We start from the raw sequence: 19,081 nt of genomic DNA, 5'->3' as shown, positions 1-19,081 counted from the left end.
ACAGTAAGCCTGTCACGGTTCAGGCACACACGCGAGCCTTCTTCTTTTTCTTTCAATGCAGACTTCCAGTTTAGTAGTGTGGTTTGCTGGGCCAGTTGGGGCATGGTGAACATATAAGGGGTTCCAGCAAGTACGGACGCGAGCACAAGAAGAAGGTCTGCTTAGGTCCTGTCCAGTTCTTACTTTTGCTCATGTCCGTACTTGCTAAAACCCTTTATACATTCACCATGCGAACTTCCAGAGTAGCCTGCACTTATTCAGTGTTTCTTTTGAATAGTCGTCGCCAACAGAAATATCACTTCGTTTCAGTTTTTGCAGTTTTCAAAACCCCCTTTTTTTCCCCCCTATAATCATAAAGCTTCAGTGTTACTGGATGAGACCTCAAGGTTTCTTCTGCGGTTGTGTTCTTATACGCCTTTCCGATTCTGTGCATCTGCTCTATTGTTTTCAAATTAAGACCGAGCTTTTTCTTCAATATTTTTACAACTTTTTTCAAGTTCTTGTGAAATTTCATTGTCACTCTCCGATATTCGAAACACCATTAGATTATTTTGCCGCATTCTATCATCTAACCCGACAAGTTTTTCCTGTTGTTTTTCGAAAGCTGAATTGAGCCTCTCGTTTGTCTCTTTTAGCTCAGCAAAACTTGCCGCTTGGTCCCTGCAAAGCTGTACAATGTCTTCCAGGGCCTTAAGTTTCTCGCTTAGGCCGCTTAGGTTGGCCTGAATTGCCTTTTGGCCTTCACACAACCCTTGCACAAGTACTTTTAATTCAGGTCCAGGATTCATCTCAACATCACCCAACAACAGCAGACATAGTGATGCAAAAATAGAAAACAGCACCCGTGGGCACTGCAGCACTACAAGAAAGCGATTGTCACTCTTATAGCATGAATATGAACTAGCCTGTTGAATAAGCAGAAACTTGTTTGACCACATCACCCATGTGTTGCTGCCGTGCCCAGTGGACGCTGCCGGCAAGGGTGCTTGCTTTATACGGTCTTCCTGCGGCGTTATTCCACCATCGTTCCTGGTGGTGAGGTTGTCGATAATCCACAGGCGAGGTTCCAATTCGGCGGAATCAACAGCAGCAGCTAGATTTGTTAGGCGCATGCTTGATGCACTCCCATGGAAGGAAGAGCAGATGAGAAGCACCTGTTGAAAAGGCAGAAACTTGTTTGAACACATTGACCATGCATTGCAGCATTGAATAATTGAAAGCGCCAAGACAAAGGAGTTCTGGTGTGGCCTCGTGCTTCCATTATATTTCGTAGCAAGCAGCTTGCTGGCTTCAATTCCTGCTTTAATTTCATCGTGTGATTTTCAGAAATTGTCAATCCCTCTACATTTCATGGTTCCTGCTTTGGTCTTTCACATAATTTCACCACCAATTGTGTACATTTAATTTGTTACAGCATTTGTACTTGGTGCCATTGTACCTAGTAAAGCAAATCCATCTGTTTGTACCCTGCTCAGTTATCTTCTGCTACTTCATACAGGTAAACAATGTGTGGGGCGCTGTACTCAGTGAGCAGCTGCTTATGGAGGACCTAGGGCAAGTCTCAGTGGAGTCATCCCATATGGTCAACTGGAAGAATGACCGTCACTGTGAGAGCTACGACTTCACTCGTAAGAACCTCGACACACGGCCAGACCCCATTGAGCCGGATGATCTCTTTGATGGGGACAGTGCCACTACACATGACGTGGTTGACATTCAGGACCCAAGTTCTCGTGGCCAGAAGAGGTCAATCATGGATCGGCTAGGAGAGCATGCCTGCACCCGTCCCTCAAGGTCACGAAGTCCAAAACTTCGAGGGGCTGGAAGGCAACGGCGATCTAAGTCAGACAGCTCCAAGTCGAGCGGTTCGGAAGAAGACGATGAACAAGCAGCTGAGGTCGCTGCTGACATAGCAAATCGACTAGAGGAGACTAATGTGGAGCTTGTGGGTAAGTTTCATGGACTCATACGTACAGGAAGGGACTGTGTGGCTGATGCACAGTAGCTTTATTTACCAAACGTGTCGTTTTGATGCCACCCAGTCTTGGAAAAATATTATGTAGTCACATGTCTCATGTGGTATTGATCCCTGGGGCAATATTTCCAGTAAGCATTTCCAGTAAGCCACTTTTGACAGTGCTTACTGCCACTTTATGACGTAGCATTCAGCACGGTGCCCCACTGTAGCAATTGGCATTCGTTGTTCCAACATTGTAGCAGGGGCACTGCCAGGATATTCCTACAGGGGAGTGTATGATGTGATTACCAATTTTTTTTCTTGGAGCAGAGGTGCAGTATGAGACGTCTTAAAATTTCTGTCGGTGTGCTTAAAGGACCCCTCACCAGGTCTGGCCATATTGAGTTGACAAGCGCAAAGCATACATTGCATGATAACAATCGTGTCTGCAAAGTATTATGACGTATGTGTCATGCAATCCTCAAGGTCCGGCGTGGGAAAACACAGGGAAGGAATTTTGCTTGTGAAGGCTAGACAGGGCGAGTGAAGAGGGAGTCTCACTATGCAGTAAAGCCCGCCTGCCAAAATCATGGGTTCGCGGCACTGAAATATTTCTATCTCAGCGATTAGTGAGTCCACTTGAAAAATTTTTGCGGCAGAACGCTCCCTAGAGGACACATAACAACTTCCAGCATATAACCAAAATTTGCTATGGGGCCTGGTGAGGGGCCCTTTAAGGAGACCCCAAAAAGAAATATATGCTACACTGACGTTATGTTCTTCAAGCACCTTCAAACCCATCTTTCATTGTTGTGTCTTTTCTGGCTCATGAAGACTCCACTTAGGACAACACTTAACAATGCATGTATTCCAGATATGTAATTTGCCGCTCAAGCTTAACTTAATATTTCTCTTTAGTCTCTCTTTAATGTAGTATTATGTTGTTTTCATTGTGGTGGCTTTCCAACATTAGCTTCCAGCAACTTTTGTGATTTCTGTTTCTTTTTAAAACCTTTCACCAAAGGGCGGGTTGTACAAGTCCTTGGTGTCGCACGGTCTCGCAAGCTGTTGGGCATGACGGAAGACATCGAATCATCAGGGGGCCTACTGACCAGGGCAAGTATGCTGCGGTACTCACGAGTTCCATATGGGGCACATCAAAAGCATGCTCATTAACTTTCTCAGAAAAAGAATCCGTCCTACAGCTGGTATCATCCTAATTCTGGGCAACTTGGCTCTGAAAGAAAGCCAGCATCTTGACGGCAGAAAGTGCAAGTCTGCGAATACTAAGTGCACAAATCGATGCAATGCAGAGCAATGTGGCTGGTGGATTAAAGGGGCTCAAATATCTCTGCAGTAGTTCCCAAACTGGGTCCTGCAGAACTGAGAAGCTTCACAAATGGACAGAATGAATTCGAGCCCATAACCCCTTCAACCGATTTTTACACTATGGTTTGGATTTAACAAAATAACCACATGCCATGGCCGCACTTCAGTATCCCTCACGAGAAAGACCCACAATATCTACGCTGAATGCGTTCCATTCTTCCTTGCAGTGTGGCCTGTTTTGCGAGCAAGGATGAACTCTGTTGTTGTGCAAGCTAAGAGCCACTTTCGTATCTGGCAGCATCTGCCTGGTTCGCTCATTGCTGACGCGCGACGATCAGGCCATTTAACGGCACATAACATATGCAGAGCACATTCATGCACGATTTGGAGCGCTGCTGCACTGGTATTGGTACAGCGCATATTCATGCAGGCTGGTTTGCTTCCATACTGCATCTGTTTCTGTCATATCCGAGATTTTTAAAAAGCTTGTGAGAAGCACTTCGACGCATGCAAGGTGCACCACGAACCCGTGCGGCCAGACATTTGGGGTTACCATCGCGATTACTCAGGATGAGTGACTAACGGCATTTGTGTGCAAAAAGCAACATAAACAAATAACTTTTCGTTTGTCAGACACTTGGTTCGTGCCAATTATATGTTCTTGGTGTGTGTTGCCCGTAAGGTAACTGTATGGCCAGCGCTCACTGCATTACGCAGCATGCAGCTACATGAAAAAAGTTTCGCGTGTTACGTGTTATTGCGAGTTCTTCAGTCAAAAGTGATAGGCTTCTATATTAAAGGTAACACGCTGAACCGTAAACATTAGAAGAATCAAGCTTATCCAGTGGTGGCGCTGCTTTGGTTATTCTTGTTTCACTCACGTGACATTCAATCTGGTAATATTGTTTCTCTTGCGCACAAGATTGACATTGCTAGACGTAAATTGGTCTTCACTTCAACTTTACAAAAATTTTGCATAATGCACTTTCCATCTGCAAGTACAACACAATGCAAGCCCAACTGCATGACAGGCGAACTCACTCTGACTCTAATGGCATAGAGCCACATACCGATTACCCTGTTCAAATAATTCAGTAATTTGCTCCCTTCTTTCGTTCTCTTTTCCACACAGTATAATTTGTGTAGCCATTCAGTAGATTCATTACAACATTTTTATCGCAGGTCCATGGACAATCACATTGGTGTAAAAAAGAAAGTGAGCAGGAGTGTATGTGTGTCTGCAGCGGACGGGGAGATTATGTATCAGTCTGGTGGGGTTGCTCGGGGCCAGAAAGTTTCGGAACACCCTGAGCAGACAGTTTAGTATTTAATGGCCATATTCGCACCAACAAAGCACTTTGACAAGGCGTCACCATGAAAACGCGCATGACAGGTGACTAGTGGTACAGCACATCATGCACCAGTCTTTCAGGATGTCGTGATAAGTGATCATTACCATAATGCATGCATGTGGTGCATCAAAGCCCATATACAGGGATACATTATGCATTGTTAAGTTGCATTATAATTACAGCATAATTTTTTTTATCTTTGTTTTCATCAAAAGTCTTCCTCGCGTTACACCCATATCTGGGTTATACTATTGGAAATGCAATACTTGGGGCAGCCTGTACAATATGCTGTTTCACCTTGTTGGCCACATTGCAGCAATATTCAGCACATGTTTCACTCAGGAAATCAGTGTTGAGACAACCCATACAGACATTAATGCCATTGCTTGCGGCTTAGCAATTGAGGGAGCTTATGCACCTCATTTTAATTGGAGCACAGGTTGCTGGTGATCAGATCACTTAGTTGTGCACCATAGGAGTTACAGAAGCATGCATAACTTTTAGAAAGCTGTAATTAGGTTTCGAGTAATGGTGTGCGGAGTGAGTTCATCAGTGATGAATTGTTAACTATCTTGTAAACTATTAGGTGGGTCTTCCTCAAAGCGTGTGTCAGCAGCTAGTCTGATGCCAGTGTTTCTTGTGATATGTCGCGTTACTGGTATGGTCATCTTGTGGAATTTTGTGCCCACTAACAAGGTCTTAAATGATATTGACGCGAAATAAGTTTGCACATGATGACACGGGACCCTTAAGGCGAGAACGACGAAGTTCATGGTTGCGCGCGCACTCTCCGAGGACCAGCCATCGCTAAAGGCAGACGTTTCTTCCCAATCTGTCGGTGGTAAACTGTTTTAGTTCTAATAGCTGGGTGACATTTCTAGTGGACGTGCGGGGTACGGTCGATGTTAAGATCTCCGGAGCATACCCCAGACCTAAGCCCAGCGAGTAGTTCAACCGAGCTTACCCTGTGCACATATGTGCCAGCCGTCGTCTCCAGGGACTCCAGCCAAAGCACGGTCTGCTACCAGAACGAACTAGAATGACGAACCAACCACCTCCTGCCACTCCTGCAGCATCGCACGTTGTCGTCAATCACATCCGGACGCCGAATCTGTTCCACGGAAGTGCTTCAGAGGACGCCGCCGACTGGCTTGACCATGTTGACCGGGTTGCCAACCTCAACGACTGGAACCACGAGCGTAAGCTACGTTACGTTTACTTCGCTCTTGAGGATTCCGCGAAAACATGGTTTGAGAACCATGAGGCGACACTGACGTCATGGGAAGAATTTTGTAGGCAGTTCCTCAATGCCTTCGCCAGGGCGGACAGGAAGGAGAGGGCAGAGTTAGCGTTCGAGGCAAGAATTCAAGGCCCGAATGAGCGAGTGACGGCGTACGTAGAAGACATGAATCGGCTTTTCAGACGTGCGGACCCTTCTATGACTGAAACAAAGAAGGTGCGTCATCTCATGCACGGCATCAAAGAGGAAATCTTTGCTGGCCTCATTCGAAATCTGCCCACGACACTTGCAGAGTTCCATGACGAAGCCACTACTATGGAAAAGGCCCTTCAACAGCGGGCCAGGCAAAACAACCGTGACGTCATGATTTCAAGGGAGCTCTCTGCCGTTACCCTCGGTAACGACGTTGGCGCCTTGCGAGAACTCATCAGGGCTGTCGTCAAGGAGGAACTGCAGAAGATGCAGACGACCACTGCCCCTGTGGGACAACTTTCCATTGCAGAAATGGTGCGCGCCAAGGTCCGACAGGCCGTCCATATTTCTGGACAGTACGAGGCATCACAGCAGGGACCGCACGCCGAAATGAGTTACGCTGAAGCAGTACGCCGTCCGCCACCCTCAAGTGCGTGCAGCATGGTACACCCCACTCAACAAATGGACGTAAGCTTCAGGCCTCCTCGCAGCCCACCGCACATTGCCGAAGCAAGGACTAGGAAGAGCGACGTCTGGCTCACCACAGACTACAAGCCCCTTTGTTTTCATTGTGGCGAGGCCGGACACATCTACAGAATGTGTCCTTATCGTCATGTGGGGCTCCGTGGATTCTCGCCGAATGCACCTCGTCCACGACCTGGTGAGCAGCCGCCGGAAATAGAGAGTTTCGTCCCAAATCGTCGCAATGTTGATCAGCGATGGCAGGAGCCCCGTTCGTCGTCTCCTGCTCGTTACAGGTCACCATCACCAAGCCAAGCCTTTACTCGCGGCGCTCTGAGACGCCGCTCGCCTAGCCCGGCGGGTCGGGAAAACTGAGTTCAGCGACCTTCGGAGGTGAGGCCGCTGATGACGACCGTACACAAGATCCTCCACTACGACGACAACAATGAAAACAGAACGACGCAGACGTACAGACGGAGTCAAACACCTTACGAGAGGTAGTAACGTCGAACATTCCCGTCACCATAGACGACGAAGAAATAACGGCGTTAATCGACACTGGAGCGGACACCTCAGTTACGAGCATGGACCTTGCCTGCAAGCTGAAGAAAGTTTCTACCGAATGGACTGGGTCGCAGATTCGTACTGCAGGAGGCCATCTGCTAACCCTGGTAGGAAGATGCACAGCGCGCGTGAGCATTCATGGGTTTACGTACCTCGAAGATTTCGTTATCCTCCCAAGCTGTTCGAGGGACCTAATTCTGGGAATGGACTTTCTGCAGGCTAATGGAGCTGTGATTAACTTACAAAAGTCGCGGGTAACGTTTTCGACGGCGCAGGCCTTAGCAGGGAGTAGCACTGAAGACACGTATGTCAACGCCTTGAGGATTGTTGACAAGAACATCACGGTGCCGCCAAGGAGCAGCGTAGTGACCCTCGTCACCTGCGACGCATTCGACGGCTATGAGGGTATTGCCGAGGCAAATATCCCGCTGCTGCTCGAAAGACACATCTGCATCGCTCGGGGCCTTGTGCGAATACAGCATAAGTGCTCGCAAGTTTTGTTGACAAACTTCAGCCATGAGTATCAGCATGTCCCTCAAGGTACAGCTGTGGCATTCCTGAACGACATTGCTGACTTCTCCGACATCGGCACGTTACAAGTGACTTCACCGGATGCCACAACTCACGCCAGCCTGAATACCCACGTCCACATTAATGCTGACTTAGCAAATGTACAGAAGGATCAGCTGCTGGGCCTACTGACAGAATTCTCCGGCTGTTTTTCCACGGAATCCAAAGTCCAGCGCACTTCCATTACACAACACCGGATCGTTACAGAGGAGTCGGCGCGGCCTGTTCGTCAGCATCTGTATCGCGTGTCACCTATGGAGCGGGAGGCGATTAAGCGTCAAGTTCAAGAAATGCTAAATGATGACGTCATCCAGCCTTCGACAAGTCCGTGGGCATTGCCTGTTATACTAGCAAAAAAGAAAGACAACACACTCCACTTCTGCGTTGACTATAGACGGCTTAACTGAGTCACCAAACGCGACGTTTATCCCCTGCCACGGATCGATGACGCTTTGGACCGTCTGCGTCATGCTCAGTTCTTTACTTCGTTAGACCTAAAGTCAGGCTACTGGCAAATTGAAGTGGACGAGCGTGACCGTGAAAAAAACGCCTTCGTGACTCCTGATGGGCTGTACGAATTTAAAGTGCTGCCTTTCGGTCTCTGTTCTGCTCCTGCTACGTTCCAACGAATGATGGACACTGTACTCGTTGGACTAAAGTGGCAGACGTGTCTAGTGTACCTAGACGACGTTGTTGTGTTTTCCAGCACGTTCGATGAACATCTCGCCCGGCTACGAAGTGTCCTTACCGCAATACGTAAGGCCAACCTCACCATCAAGCCTGAAAAATGTTACTTTGGCTTCCAGGAACTCAAGTTTCTAGGCCACGTGGTCAGCTCCCAAGGAGTACGACCAGACCCAGAAAAACTCACTGCCGTTGCCGAGTTTCCTTGTCCTAAAGACAAAAAGGCTGTTCAGCGGTTCCTGGGCCTCTGCGCTTACTACCGTCGTTTCGTTGAAGGCTTCTCAAGGATTGCTGAACCGCTCACGAGACTGACGCGACAAGATGTGCCCTTTGCGTGGATGGAAGACCAAGAGCAGGCCTTCACCGAATTGCGTAAACGCCTTCAATCCGCTCCAGTGCTGGCGCATTTTGATGACACCGCGGCAAATGAAATACACACGGACGCCAGCAACGTAGGACTCGGGGCCATTCTGGTTCAATGGCAAGATGGCGCAGAACGTGTAATTGCGTATGCGAGTCGTAGTCTGACAAAAGCAGAAGCTAATTATTCAACGACCGAAAAAGAATGCTTAGCAGTCGTGTGGGCCATCAGCAAGTTCCGACCCTACTTATACGGCCGGCCATTTCGAGCGATCCGTGATCACCACTCGCTCTGCTGGCTTGCCAATCTACGAGACCCGTCAGGTCGCCTCGCTCGTTAGAGCCTCCGCCTTCAGGAATACGACATAACTGTTGTCTACAGATCTGGCCATAAGCATAGCGACGCTGACTGCTTGTCACGTTCCCATATTCCCTTGACATCCTCCGACTTGGAGCTAGATTTGCCGTTTCCTGGTGTCGTCGACGTGGTGCGCATGGCTGACTATCAACGTGCAGACTCTGAGCTGCTTCCAGTCATCCGATATCTCGAGGGAGCTGACGTTGGTTGTCCCACGCCCACTTTCACGAGGATTGACGTCGTACTGCCTGCGAAACGATGTCCTGTACAAGAAAAATTTCGAGAACAGCCAGGAAACGTTCCTTCTCGTCGTTCCGACGGCACTGCACGAGGAAGTTTTACAGGCGTGTCACGACGATCCCTGTGCCGGCCACTTAGGCTTCGCGAGGACATTAGCGCGCATACGGCAAAAATACTATTGGCCACACCTATTTTCATCGGTTAAGCGCTATGTGCGAACGTGCCGTGACTGTCAGAGGCGTAAAGTTCCACCCGTCAAGCCTGCCGGCCTCCTTCAGCCTTTGGATCCGCCTCCGGCGCCGTTCCAGCAAGTGGGAATGGACCTTCTTGGGCCGTTCCCCACGTCATCCTTGCAAAATAAGTGGATAATCGTGGCAACTGACTATTTAACTTGCTATGCGGAGACAAAAGCTGTGCCGCGGGAAACAGCTGCTGAAGTCGCCAGCTTCTTCGTCCACAACATCGTGCTTCGCCACGGTGCACCCGCTGTACTCATTACTGACCGTGGTGCAGCGTTTACAGCGGAGTTATTGCAACAAGTCATCACACTGGCGCACACCGACCACCGAAAGACCACAGCCTATCATCCCCAAACTAACGGCTTAACAGAGCGCCTAAACAGAACATTAGCCGACATGCTCTCCATGTACATTGATGTGGAACACAAAACATGGGATGAAATTTTGCCATACGTCACGTTTGCTTACAATACCGCTGTGCAGGAGACCACCGAGTTTACGCTATTCGAGCTTGAGAAATGTCACCCAGCTATTAGAACTAAAACAGTTTACCACCAACAGATTGGGACGAAACGTCTGCCTTTAGCGATGGCTGGTCCTCGGAGAGCGCGCACGCAACCACGAACTTCGTCGTTCTCGCCTTAAGGGTCCCGTGTCATCACGTGCAAACTTATTCCGCGTCAATATATTGGAGTGATATCATGAATAAACTAACATGCAAAAAGTTGGAAGCATTTACTCTGTTTGCGTGTACGTGTGTGTTCAAGCAAGTTAGGGTCATTACAGAGAGTTTATTGAGATTGCTGTGTCATGTTCCTTGCCTTATTCTAAAGCACAGTCTGCCTACAGGACCATGAAGATATCTGTCTCTTTATCTCCCTTCCCCTTTTTAACCTGCCACAGTACCTTAGTGGCTTTGGCGTTGCACAGCTGAGCTCAAGGTAGCGGTGACTGCATTTCAATGGGGGGGGGGGGTAACGCTCATGTAGCTAGAATTAGGTGCACATTAAAGAACGCCAGGTGGTCAAAATTAATCTGGGTCCCCCACTACTGTGTGCCTCACAATCAGATCAAGGTTTCTCCACATAAACCCCAGAATTGAATTTTTCTTTTTTAACAGGACAAGAGTCGACGGCGGACGCCTGGCGGCGTCTTCTTCTTCCTGGTCAAAGCTAATACATCACGAGACGAGGCGAACATGGTCTTTGGGGAGGAGATTCGGCAACGAGAGCGCATGCGCAGAAAGTATCGGAAGGAACGTAGTCGTATGATCAGAGAAGAGCATGTTGGTGAGTATTTTATTGCTGCGTGCATGATTTTCTAATGTGTAGTGAACCTTTATAGTCCAGAGAATTGGATGCCCCCTTTAAATATACTTGGAAGGATCCCAAGATTCTTCCACTTTGAGCGTGGAGCGCTCATATTGTGGTGAAAAAGAACTGAAGGTGTTCTACATGGTGCTGTACTGTGTGATGACCCACATGTCAATTAGGCATCTAGAATATCAGTGAGTGCTGTTAAATGTGATTATTTTAATTATACTAGTGTACAGTAACCTTGCATATTAACTCTTTCCTTACCATGGGGAAAATAGGTGTTTTTTGTACGTTATGCCAGATATTTTTGATGAGTGAATTACTGCATTCAACATTTTAAGTAATACATAAACAAAAGCAAGAATGAATGCGCCTTTTATGCATAAATGCTTTGTTAAGGAGACATATGTTATTGAATTGAACAAAATTTATAAAGATACGCTTGTAATTACTAAGAAAAAAAATGTGACAAAATTTATGAGATGACTGCTGATGTTCCGGGCTGGCTTACATCGTCGTCGCTCTCAGTCAAAGCCCAACAAAAAGGCAGCATCCTCGACTCGCTGCTGCTCAATCCATCGATAAAATCAGCCACAGACGCAGCGGAATCGCAAGATCTGCAGTCTTTTGAAGTGCACACGCCACTCCCAGAGGCAGCGATTTTTGCTTTCTACTTTGATGATCGCGAAACTTCGGAGTGCGTTCAAAAATTAACGCCTGGTGGGGAAAAAAGTGATCTGCTTAGAAAACAAAAATATAGTCCTCCTCCTTCACGTCCTATGACGCAGAATGTCCATGAGCGGCGTGAAAGGTCTCGAAAGCGGCGTTTCAAACCATCAATAGCGGGCAGCCATTTTTGCTTTCTCCTTTGACGATCACGAAAGCTTTGGAACGCGTTCAAAAATCACCACCTGGGAGAAAAGCGAACTGCTTAGAAAAAAAAAAATAGTTCTTCTCCTTCACGTCTAATAGCACAGTGTGTTCGTGAGCGGTACGGAAGGTCTCCAAAGTGGCATTTCAAACCATCGTTAGCGGGCTAACGATGCCCAGTGAGTGCGGTACAGAAAGAGTTAACACAGTTATGTGACAAATACATCAGTATGTCTGTTTGTGAGCATACTGTAAAAACCCGCATATAATACGAGTTTTTTTTTCCCTATTATTAGCGTCCCATATTTTTGCCTCGTACTATATGCAGATTCGAACAAAAATTTCAGTCAGAAATTTGGGCTAGAAGTTTTGGTTTCATTATTACTGCGTTGCTATGGCTTGACTTTGTTATTGCTGCGTGGCTACGGTTTGGCTTGCTTATTGCTACGTGGCTACGGCTTGATTTAGTTCTTGCTGCGGGACTGCAGCATTGTTTCTTTATTGTTGAGTGCGCACCTTGGCAGCACACGTGCAAACCATGCTTCTTCGAAGTGCATCTTCTTTATTCCGAATTGAAGGACCAAGATGTCCGGACCATGAAAACAGTACACAGCTGTTTTCAAGAGAAAGGTTATTTTAGCCGCACAGGACATCGGCAACAGTACGGCCAGGAGGCAGTTTGGCGTCAACGAGGGAAGCATGCACTGGTGGCGTCGACAAATCGAAGCCCTTTTCGTGTGCAGCGGAATGCGAAAAAGCTTTCGCGGCCCGAAGAGTGGGACATTCTTGGAAATCGAACTCGCCCTGACGGAGTTCGTACACCAACAGTGAGCTGCGCATCTAGCTGTGAGCGTGGAGCTTATGCAGGCAAAAGCTAAGTAGCTTGCAAGAGAAAAAGGGCTACCGAGCTCGGTCTTGAAAGTGAGCAAGCACTGGATTTATCGCTGCATGTGCCGTGCTGGATTTTCCTTACGCCGCCGAACTTCGATTTCTCAAAAGCTGCCCGAATCGTTCGAAGAGCTTTTTCTCTGGCTTTCCAGCGCCACATTATTTCACTGTGCAAGTCCAAGAACTTCCAGCTAGGGCAAATCGGCAATGCTGACCAAACGCCGGTTTATCAGACATGCCATCGCCCCTCACCGTGCATGAAAAGGGCTCTAAACAAGTTTATGTCCAGTTCATTGGCAATGAGAAAACGCGAGTTACCGTCATGTTGTTGTGCACGGCAGACAGACGCGAGCTCCCGCCCTATGTCATCTTCAAGCGCAAGGCAGTGCCTAAAGGTGAGGAGCTGCCAAAAAATGTGGTCGTGAGATGCCATGAGAAAGGATGGATGAACGAGAATCTTGTGCTCGACTGGATAAAGTCCATCTAGTATAGGCGGCCCGCCACACTGTTGTCGTTCCCGTCCATCCTCGTGCTGGACGCATTTCGTTGCCATTTGGCCGACTCAGTGAAGAGGCTGTTGCATGAATCCGGCACTGAACTCGTCGTTATCCAAGATGGGTTGACGTCTCAGCTGCAGCCTTTAGATGTTTGCATGAACGAGCAGCCGTTCAAGGACACGGTCAAGCGGTGTTATGCAGATTGGATGCGCTCATTTGAGCCTGCAGTGACACCGACCAGGCGGCTGAAGCGGGCTTCGCCAGCCACGCTATGCAAGTGGATTGTGGACGAATGGGCCAGCATATCAGAGGACCTTGTGCGTCACGCATTCAAGAAGTGCGGCATCTCGAACGCGCTCGATGGCACAGAGGATGAGTACCTCTGGGAAGATATGTCCGACAAGGAACTATCCGAAGAGAGCGCAGCTGAGGAAGACAGCAATTGAAGTGCGGAGTGCAATTTAAATGAATGTTTTCCTCGAGTTTTCCTAACTCGTATTATACGTGGATAAAACTTTTTTTTTTTTTCATTTCGAAAAATGTTAGCTCGCAATATATGCAAGTTCGTATTATACGCGGGTTTTTACGGTACTGTCTACAGTCTATCTCATCAAGTAGTAAAGTTAGAGAACTCCTCTGTTCTGAGCACAAGGTGATAGCTCCTAGATGCAGCAAAATGTGTTGTTTGAGCACAGAAATCTTATTGAAGCTTTTATTTACTGGTGATTGGGTATCTGATGTTTTTTTTTAACTCAAAAACATTGTAATAGTAATGCTTATACATTTTGCCCAATCGCTGTGAAAAATATGTTCGCAGCTTGTAAATCTCATGCTATTCAGTGCCACTAATTTGCTGCTGTACTATCATGGCAGCTCATTACTGTATAGAGCTGGTGAAACATATTAGCTGTGCTGGAGAAAAGTCCAGTTGCTGGTCTCAACAGGACACACCACCAGGGATGCGCCAACATTCTGGTGTGGCCTTTAGAGAGTTGACTAGCGCCACTGCATTACTGCCCTATAAAACAAAAGCAGCAGAAGGCAACGATACAGCAATAGTTGCATAGCACCCTCCTCAAAGCACACAACATAGAGAAAGGAAAGAAGAAAACTAAAATAAACTGCGCATTCAACAGAGCATTTGCAGTATGCTATTATTTGACAAACTATGTATATTTTTGTCCATTAGTTAAAACGTATGGGGAGAGAATAATGCGGAAGTTCAAAATTGTAAATTATATGCAGCCACTCAATTACTAGTGATCTGTGTGTTCTTAGACAAGAGGCGTGATTACATTGTAATTTAGTTAAACTCTATTTATCTGGCGTTTCTAATTATTTGTGGTCTTAAGGCTGTTAAAAGCTAGTGCTCATAAAGAGAGCTGTAATTTTTAAAGCTCTAGATCTCGCAACAACTCATACGTTATAAATTAATGTATAATTATTACTACATTTTTATGTAAGAAAGGACAGCCCAAAGGTGTGCTGTTATGTAGTGTTAATTAATGCAGGTGAACGCTCGCTTAGGGTGCCTTTTTTCTATGTTTAAGCCAGGTGGAAAAGGAGGGCATGCGCCATTTCAGCCTTGGCTTCCTGTGCATCTTTCCTTACAATCTTTACAGCACAGGACATACAGTAAGCTAACGATGCATTCGACTTCACTTTTGGTTTAGTTTTATCGAAAAAGTAGGCCATACGAGTGAGAAATTTTGTTCTACGTAACCATTGCATGTTTTTGGCGTTCACATTCTTGGGAGTTTTCACTACTCAAATACATAGGACTTTGCTGGGACCAACAGAGCAGTTCAAATTATCGGGATTTCATTATACTATGCATTATTGTGGGTTGACTTCTTCGATGGTGTTTCGAAGTGAAAAGGGTTGGTGAGCAGTATGGCTGGGAAGGCTATTCTAGTCAGATGCAGTGTGTGCAAAAAATGAAAAATAAGACTGCTGGAACGTTGTGGAATTTGGGTGGGTGGTGTGAGACAGGCAATAGATGGGTACTATGAGTTGGTTCATTGTTCGATGGTAGCAAATAAAATAACTCTGTGATGAAGATTTAACCAAGATATTCACTGGTGATCGGCCAGAGTGGGAAGATCAAGTTGAGACTTCAGTGCTGTGACAGTAGTGTTCTAAAATTAATCAGCTAAGATGAATCTATAGTATGTAGCATGTATCTGGACTGAATCGAGCATTTTAACTAGCTTTAATTCGCAAGAGTCGATTCTAGCACTTGCACACTCGAGTTCAGGGCGCAGAAGAGTTTTGTAGGCTCACGTTAATAGAGGAGGATGATAAAGAAATGTTGCCATGGATGAAGCCTTCAACAAGCATTACAGAATTAGTATTTGAATAACATGATGTTCCAAGTCGGGTCAGAGGAGTGAACACCACTTTGTTCAGACAAACCATATTTATATAACACTTGTTAATGGTGTAAGTGGAGGCTGTAAAGTTGTGATGACAGTGACAAGAAAATAGTAAAGTTCTATTAACATTGAGGACTGTTAACATCAGACAAGTTTTGCCTCACTTTTTTAATTGATGTAGATAGGCTGCCAGTTATGCATTTCAGCCTCCTCCGAAAAAATGCAGCGATCATTTGATTATGTCATCAAGCTCTGAAAATGATTTGCTTCTGCATGAAAGCATTGATAGTGATAACAGTGCTTTTAGTGCTATAGACGCACCCAGTGACCCTGATGTTGCCAACAACGATGATAGTTTTGATACGAAGCGACAGTGAATGAAGTTAGATGAGCAGTACCTTCTGCCACCGCCGTCTCATTTTACTTTTTGTGTAATTTCAGATACAAGTTGTGTATTTTCTGCTCTTTTGTGATATATATCTGCTATCTGCAAGAAATTTGCTATCCAGGTAGGCGATAAAAAGTTAACTTTCTGAACACATTTTTTATTTTTTTATTTTTTGACAGCACTTAAAGGGTTAATGAATCATTTAACTTAAGAATTCCTAGATGGGTCAAATTAATGTCATTCATGGAGGGCCTGAGTATATAGTAGGATCTCGGGCAGGCTAGCACTATAGATGGTTTCACTTGCGCGATAACTACGGCGAGAGTGCTCCCCCAAGAAACTTCCGGTCACGAGCCTTATCAGTCTACTGCACTGGAACACAAAGCACGTTTTTAAGTTGTTTTACTGGCAGAAAGTCTATTTTAAAGTTTTCAGATAGTAGACATGCGCATTATGCCTCAAGACAAATAGATAAAAATTTTCGTGTAACTTGGGGCAACATTCACTTGTAAAATTGTTCTTATGTACAGAGGAAAAGTGTTGAAAATCTGCGGGCTTAGATTTGAACGCACTCTTGCTGCTCAATATCGCAGCCAATGCCTTTCTTGCTCGCCAAATTTAGCGGGCTGTGTCAATAAGCAAAACCGGAAACTGTCCAGGGCCTATGTTTAAAAACTGTGAAAGGGTCTTCACTATATATTAATTTGTAAGAACGAAACGGAGAGCCGTGTTTAGCAGATCAGTGACCTCGTTTTCCGGAACAACACATCCATAGTGCAATTTTTTTTCTAAATAAGGGTTAATGATTCCCTAGAAATGTTTGGGATCACTGCCTAACGTTGATGGTAATGTTGTGAAAAAGAAATTATTTTTGGTTAGGACCTTGAGCAAGCTTAATGCTTCAAAGCAGCGTGATGCTTTTCCCATACTATGGAAGAACCCAAAGTTTACCTGGGAAAAATCGACAATCTTTCCCCCTCACTCTATTCCTATTTCCCCTACCCCTTCCACCACATTTGACCAAAGCAGTCAAGGCAGGTGGTCGTAACCAAAATAAATAAAAGCATTACAACAACATTATTGTTTGATCATATGAAAGTTGTATTTGACCTGTGTGTGCGTCTTCTTTGATAGTAGAAATATATTGGTTTAACAAACATCGCAATTCAAATTTGAACACTTACCAGTTTGACTCGATGTAGCGCTAGTGAAATAAAAAAAAAAAAGAAACAATCATCACAAAATGTTGCCAGTATAGTATTTATGTTCACATAGTTGCCTGTGTTTTAATGGCTGAGTGCTTTTTCTTCCTTTACTGGCAAGTAGATTACAGGGGAAAGGACCGTAAATGACAAAGTAATGACTAAGGCTTTGCAAGTACTTAAAATAGAAGTTATTGAGGTGTGTCGCTAAGTCAGAGCAAGAGTGTTGGTAGAACGGACAGTCGTGCTTGTTGTTTCTCTGATTGATAAAAGCCAAAGTTTAGCACGCTTACGTGAACTTTATGGCCAAGTTGTTTCTTGATAGTGTAGGCACTAATGCTGACCAATACTTTTGAAGGGATGTTAAAATTGCCATAAACAAACGAGAATTTGAACAGGTAGTCAGGAATGAAACAGCTGCGCCAGTTGCTCCAAATTGCACCAAGAGCGAACCTTTGCACCCTCCTGCTCCAAAACAGTATTTTAACAGAAAATTACATCAAGGTTGTGTCTAATAAAGCGTAGTAAAAGCTTCCTTCCATTAATGCTGCCTCGGTAGTAAAAATAAAACCTGAAGTACGCTGTCATCGTAATCATCCTGGAAATCAACAGAGCGGCCATAGCTACTGATATAGCTGATGCCGTTGGCTCCATTGGTTCTCTAATTGCTGTTTTCACACTTTCTTTAATATGCTTCCACTGTACAGTCTTTTTGTTTTTGCTGTTTGTGCTACAATTTGATGTTCCTTGTAGCAGTGTGGCGCAGACCTCCTTCAAAGACGATTTCGGATCAAAAAGTACCGTATTGACTTAAAAATAGGTTGAACACAAATAAAGGTTGACCTTTGTATGTTAAACTCGCCAAGAGATAAAAATATGGAATTCTAATATAGGTGGACCCATATGCTTTTTGAGTGAGACAGAACTTTGAACTTAACACACCTTTAGTTACCATAAGCTCGGCTACTAACTCTTGCTAGCCGATGCCACAAGCTGCACCTCGTCGGAACTGTGAGATAAGTTGTCTTCACCGGATGTTTCACAGCCGTTCTCGGCAACCCAAAGAAAGTCATCTTCAGTGCCGTGGAGCGCGTTAGATGTGCGGCATTTCTTAGACACTCTGCGTAATCTCCAGACTGGCTTTACAGCAGTTGTGACGGAGGAACTCCGATAGCTTGGTACTTCTGCTAGCTTTGTTCTCAAATATGGATTGAGATTCTTTGGTTATGGATATAGGTTGATTGTTAATTTTGGGTAACATATTCGGGAAAAAAGATCGACCTTTATTCAAATAATTATTGCAGCTTTGGGTAATGTCCGGTCATGCACTGGCCATTGTCTTGCAATAGGTATACTCAGCTTCTGGCACATGTGTAATTTCCTTGTGAGTGGGGGACCTTCCTTTTGTGACTGCCCCTTTTGTGAGTGGGGACCTGCACAATTGGAAGAGCAAATTCCACATTTGGAATTTAATCAGCTTTTACATGTTCTGCAACAGAGTTATGCAGGCCACATTGTGCACGTTGGGAGGAACATTTGTTATGGAGAAGATGAGGTCAGCACCTCGCTGTAACTTCAGTTTAGTTTTGCAAGTGCTGGGCCGTGTTCTTGTTGACGTGCCCTAGTTCTACGAACTTCTTTTTGTTGTTCGTGTGAAGTGCGCCAAACGCACAATGCCTGCTGGAAGTCTAAATGGTAGAAAGGGCTTTACACCACTATATATGCATGGGGAAAGCCATTCTATTAAAAAGTAATGAAGCTAGAGTGGCAATTTTTGGCTCGGACGTCTCACTGATGGACATAAACTCGGATGCGCTATATTGACTATCTCAGTTAAAATTGAGACCATGTCTGCTTTATGGTTTTATGTTGGACACTGCACCAAAAGTGCTTGTTGCTATGCCAAATCAGATTTTTTGCCTTTGTCAACACTAGCACCAAAAGGTCAAATGGCTGTTCCACCACTGGACATTTGATCTGGCTTGGAACAAGGAAAAT

At 45.5% G+C, this 19,081-nt stretch overlaps 1 protein-coding gene across 1 annotated transcript in view; it reads left to right on the top strand.

Moving 5' to 3' along the window:
- The window catches only part of Phax (phosphorylated adaptor for RNA export), a 32,806-nt gene that overhangs the window by 9,361 nt on the left and 4,364 nt on the right, over window positions 1-19,081 (top strand). The window contains exons 3-5 of the mRNA XM_050188855.3: window positions 1,499-1,949; window positions 2,982-3,073; window positions 10,668-10,836. Coding sequence (XP_050044812.1) covers window positions 1,499-1,949; window positions 2,982-3,073; window positions 10,668-10,836 — 712 coding nt within the window. The remainder of the gene's footprint in view (window positions 1-1,498; window positions 1,950-2,981; window positions 3,074-10,667; window positions 10,837-19,081) is intronic.

This window comes from Dermacentor andersoni, chromosome 2, assembly GCF_023375885.2.
Source record: "Dermacentor andersoni chromosome 2, qqDerAnde1_hic_scaffold, whole genome shotgun sequence".
NCBI lineage: Eukaryota > Metazoa > Arthropoda > Arachnida > Ixodida > Ixodidae > Dermacentor > Dermacentor andersoni.
This window is presented reverse-complemented; position numbering and strand designations above follow the sequence as displayed.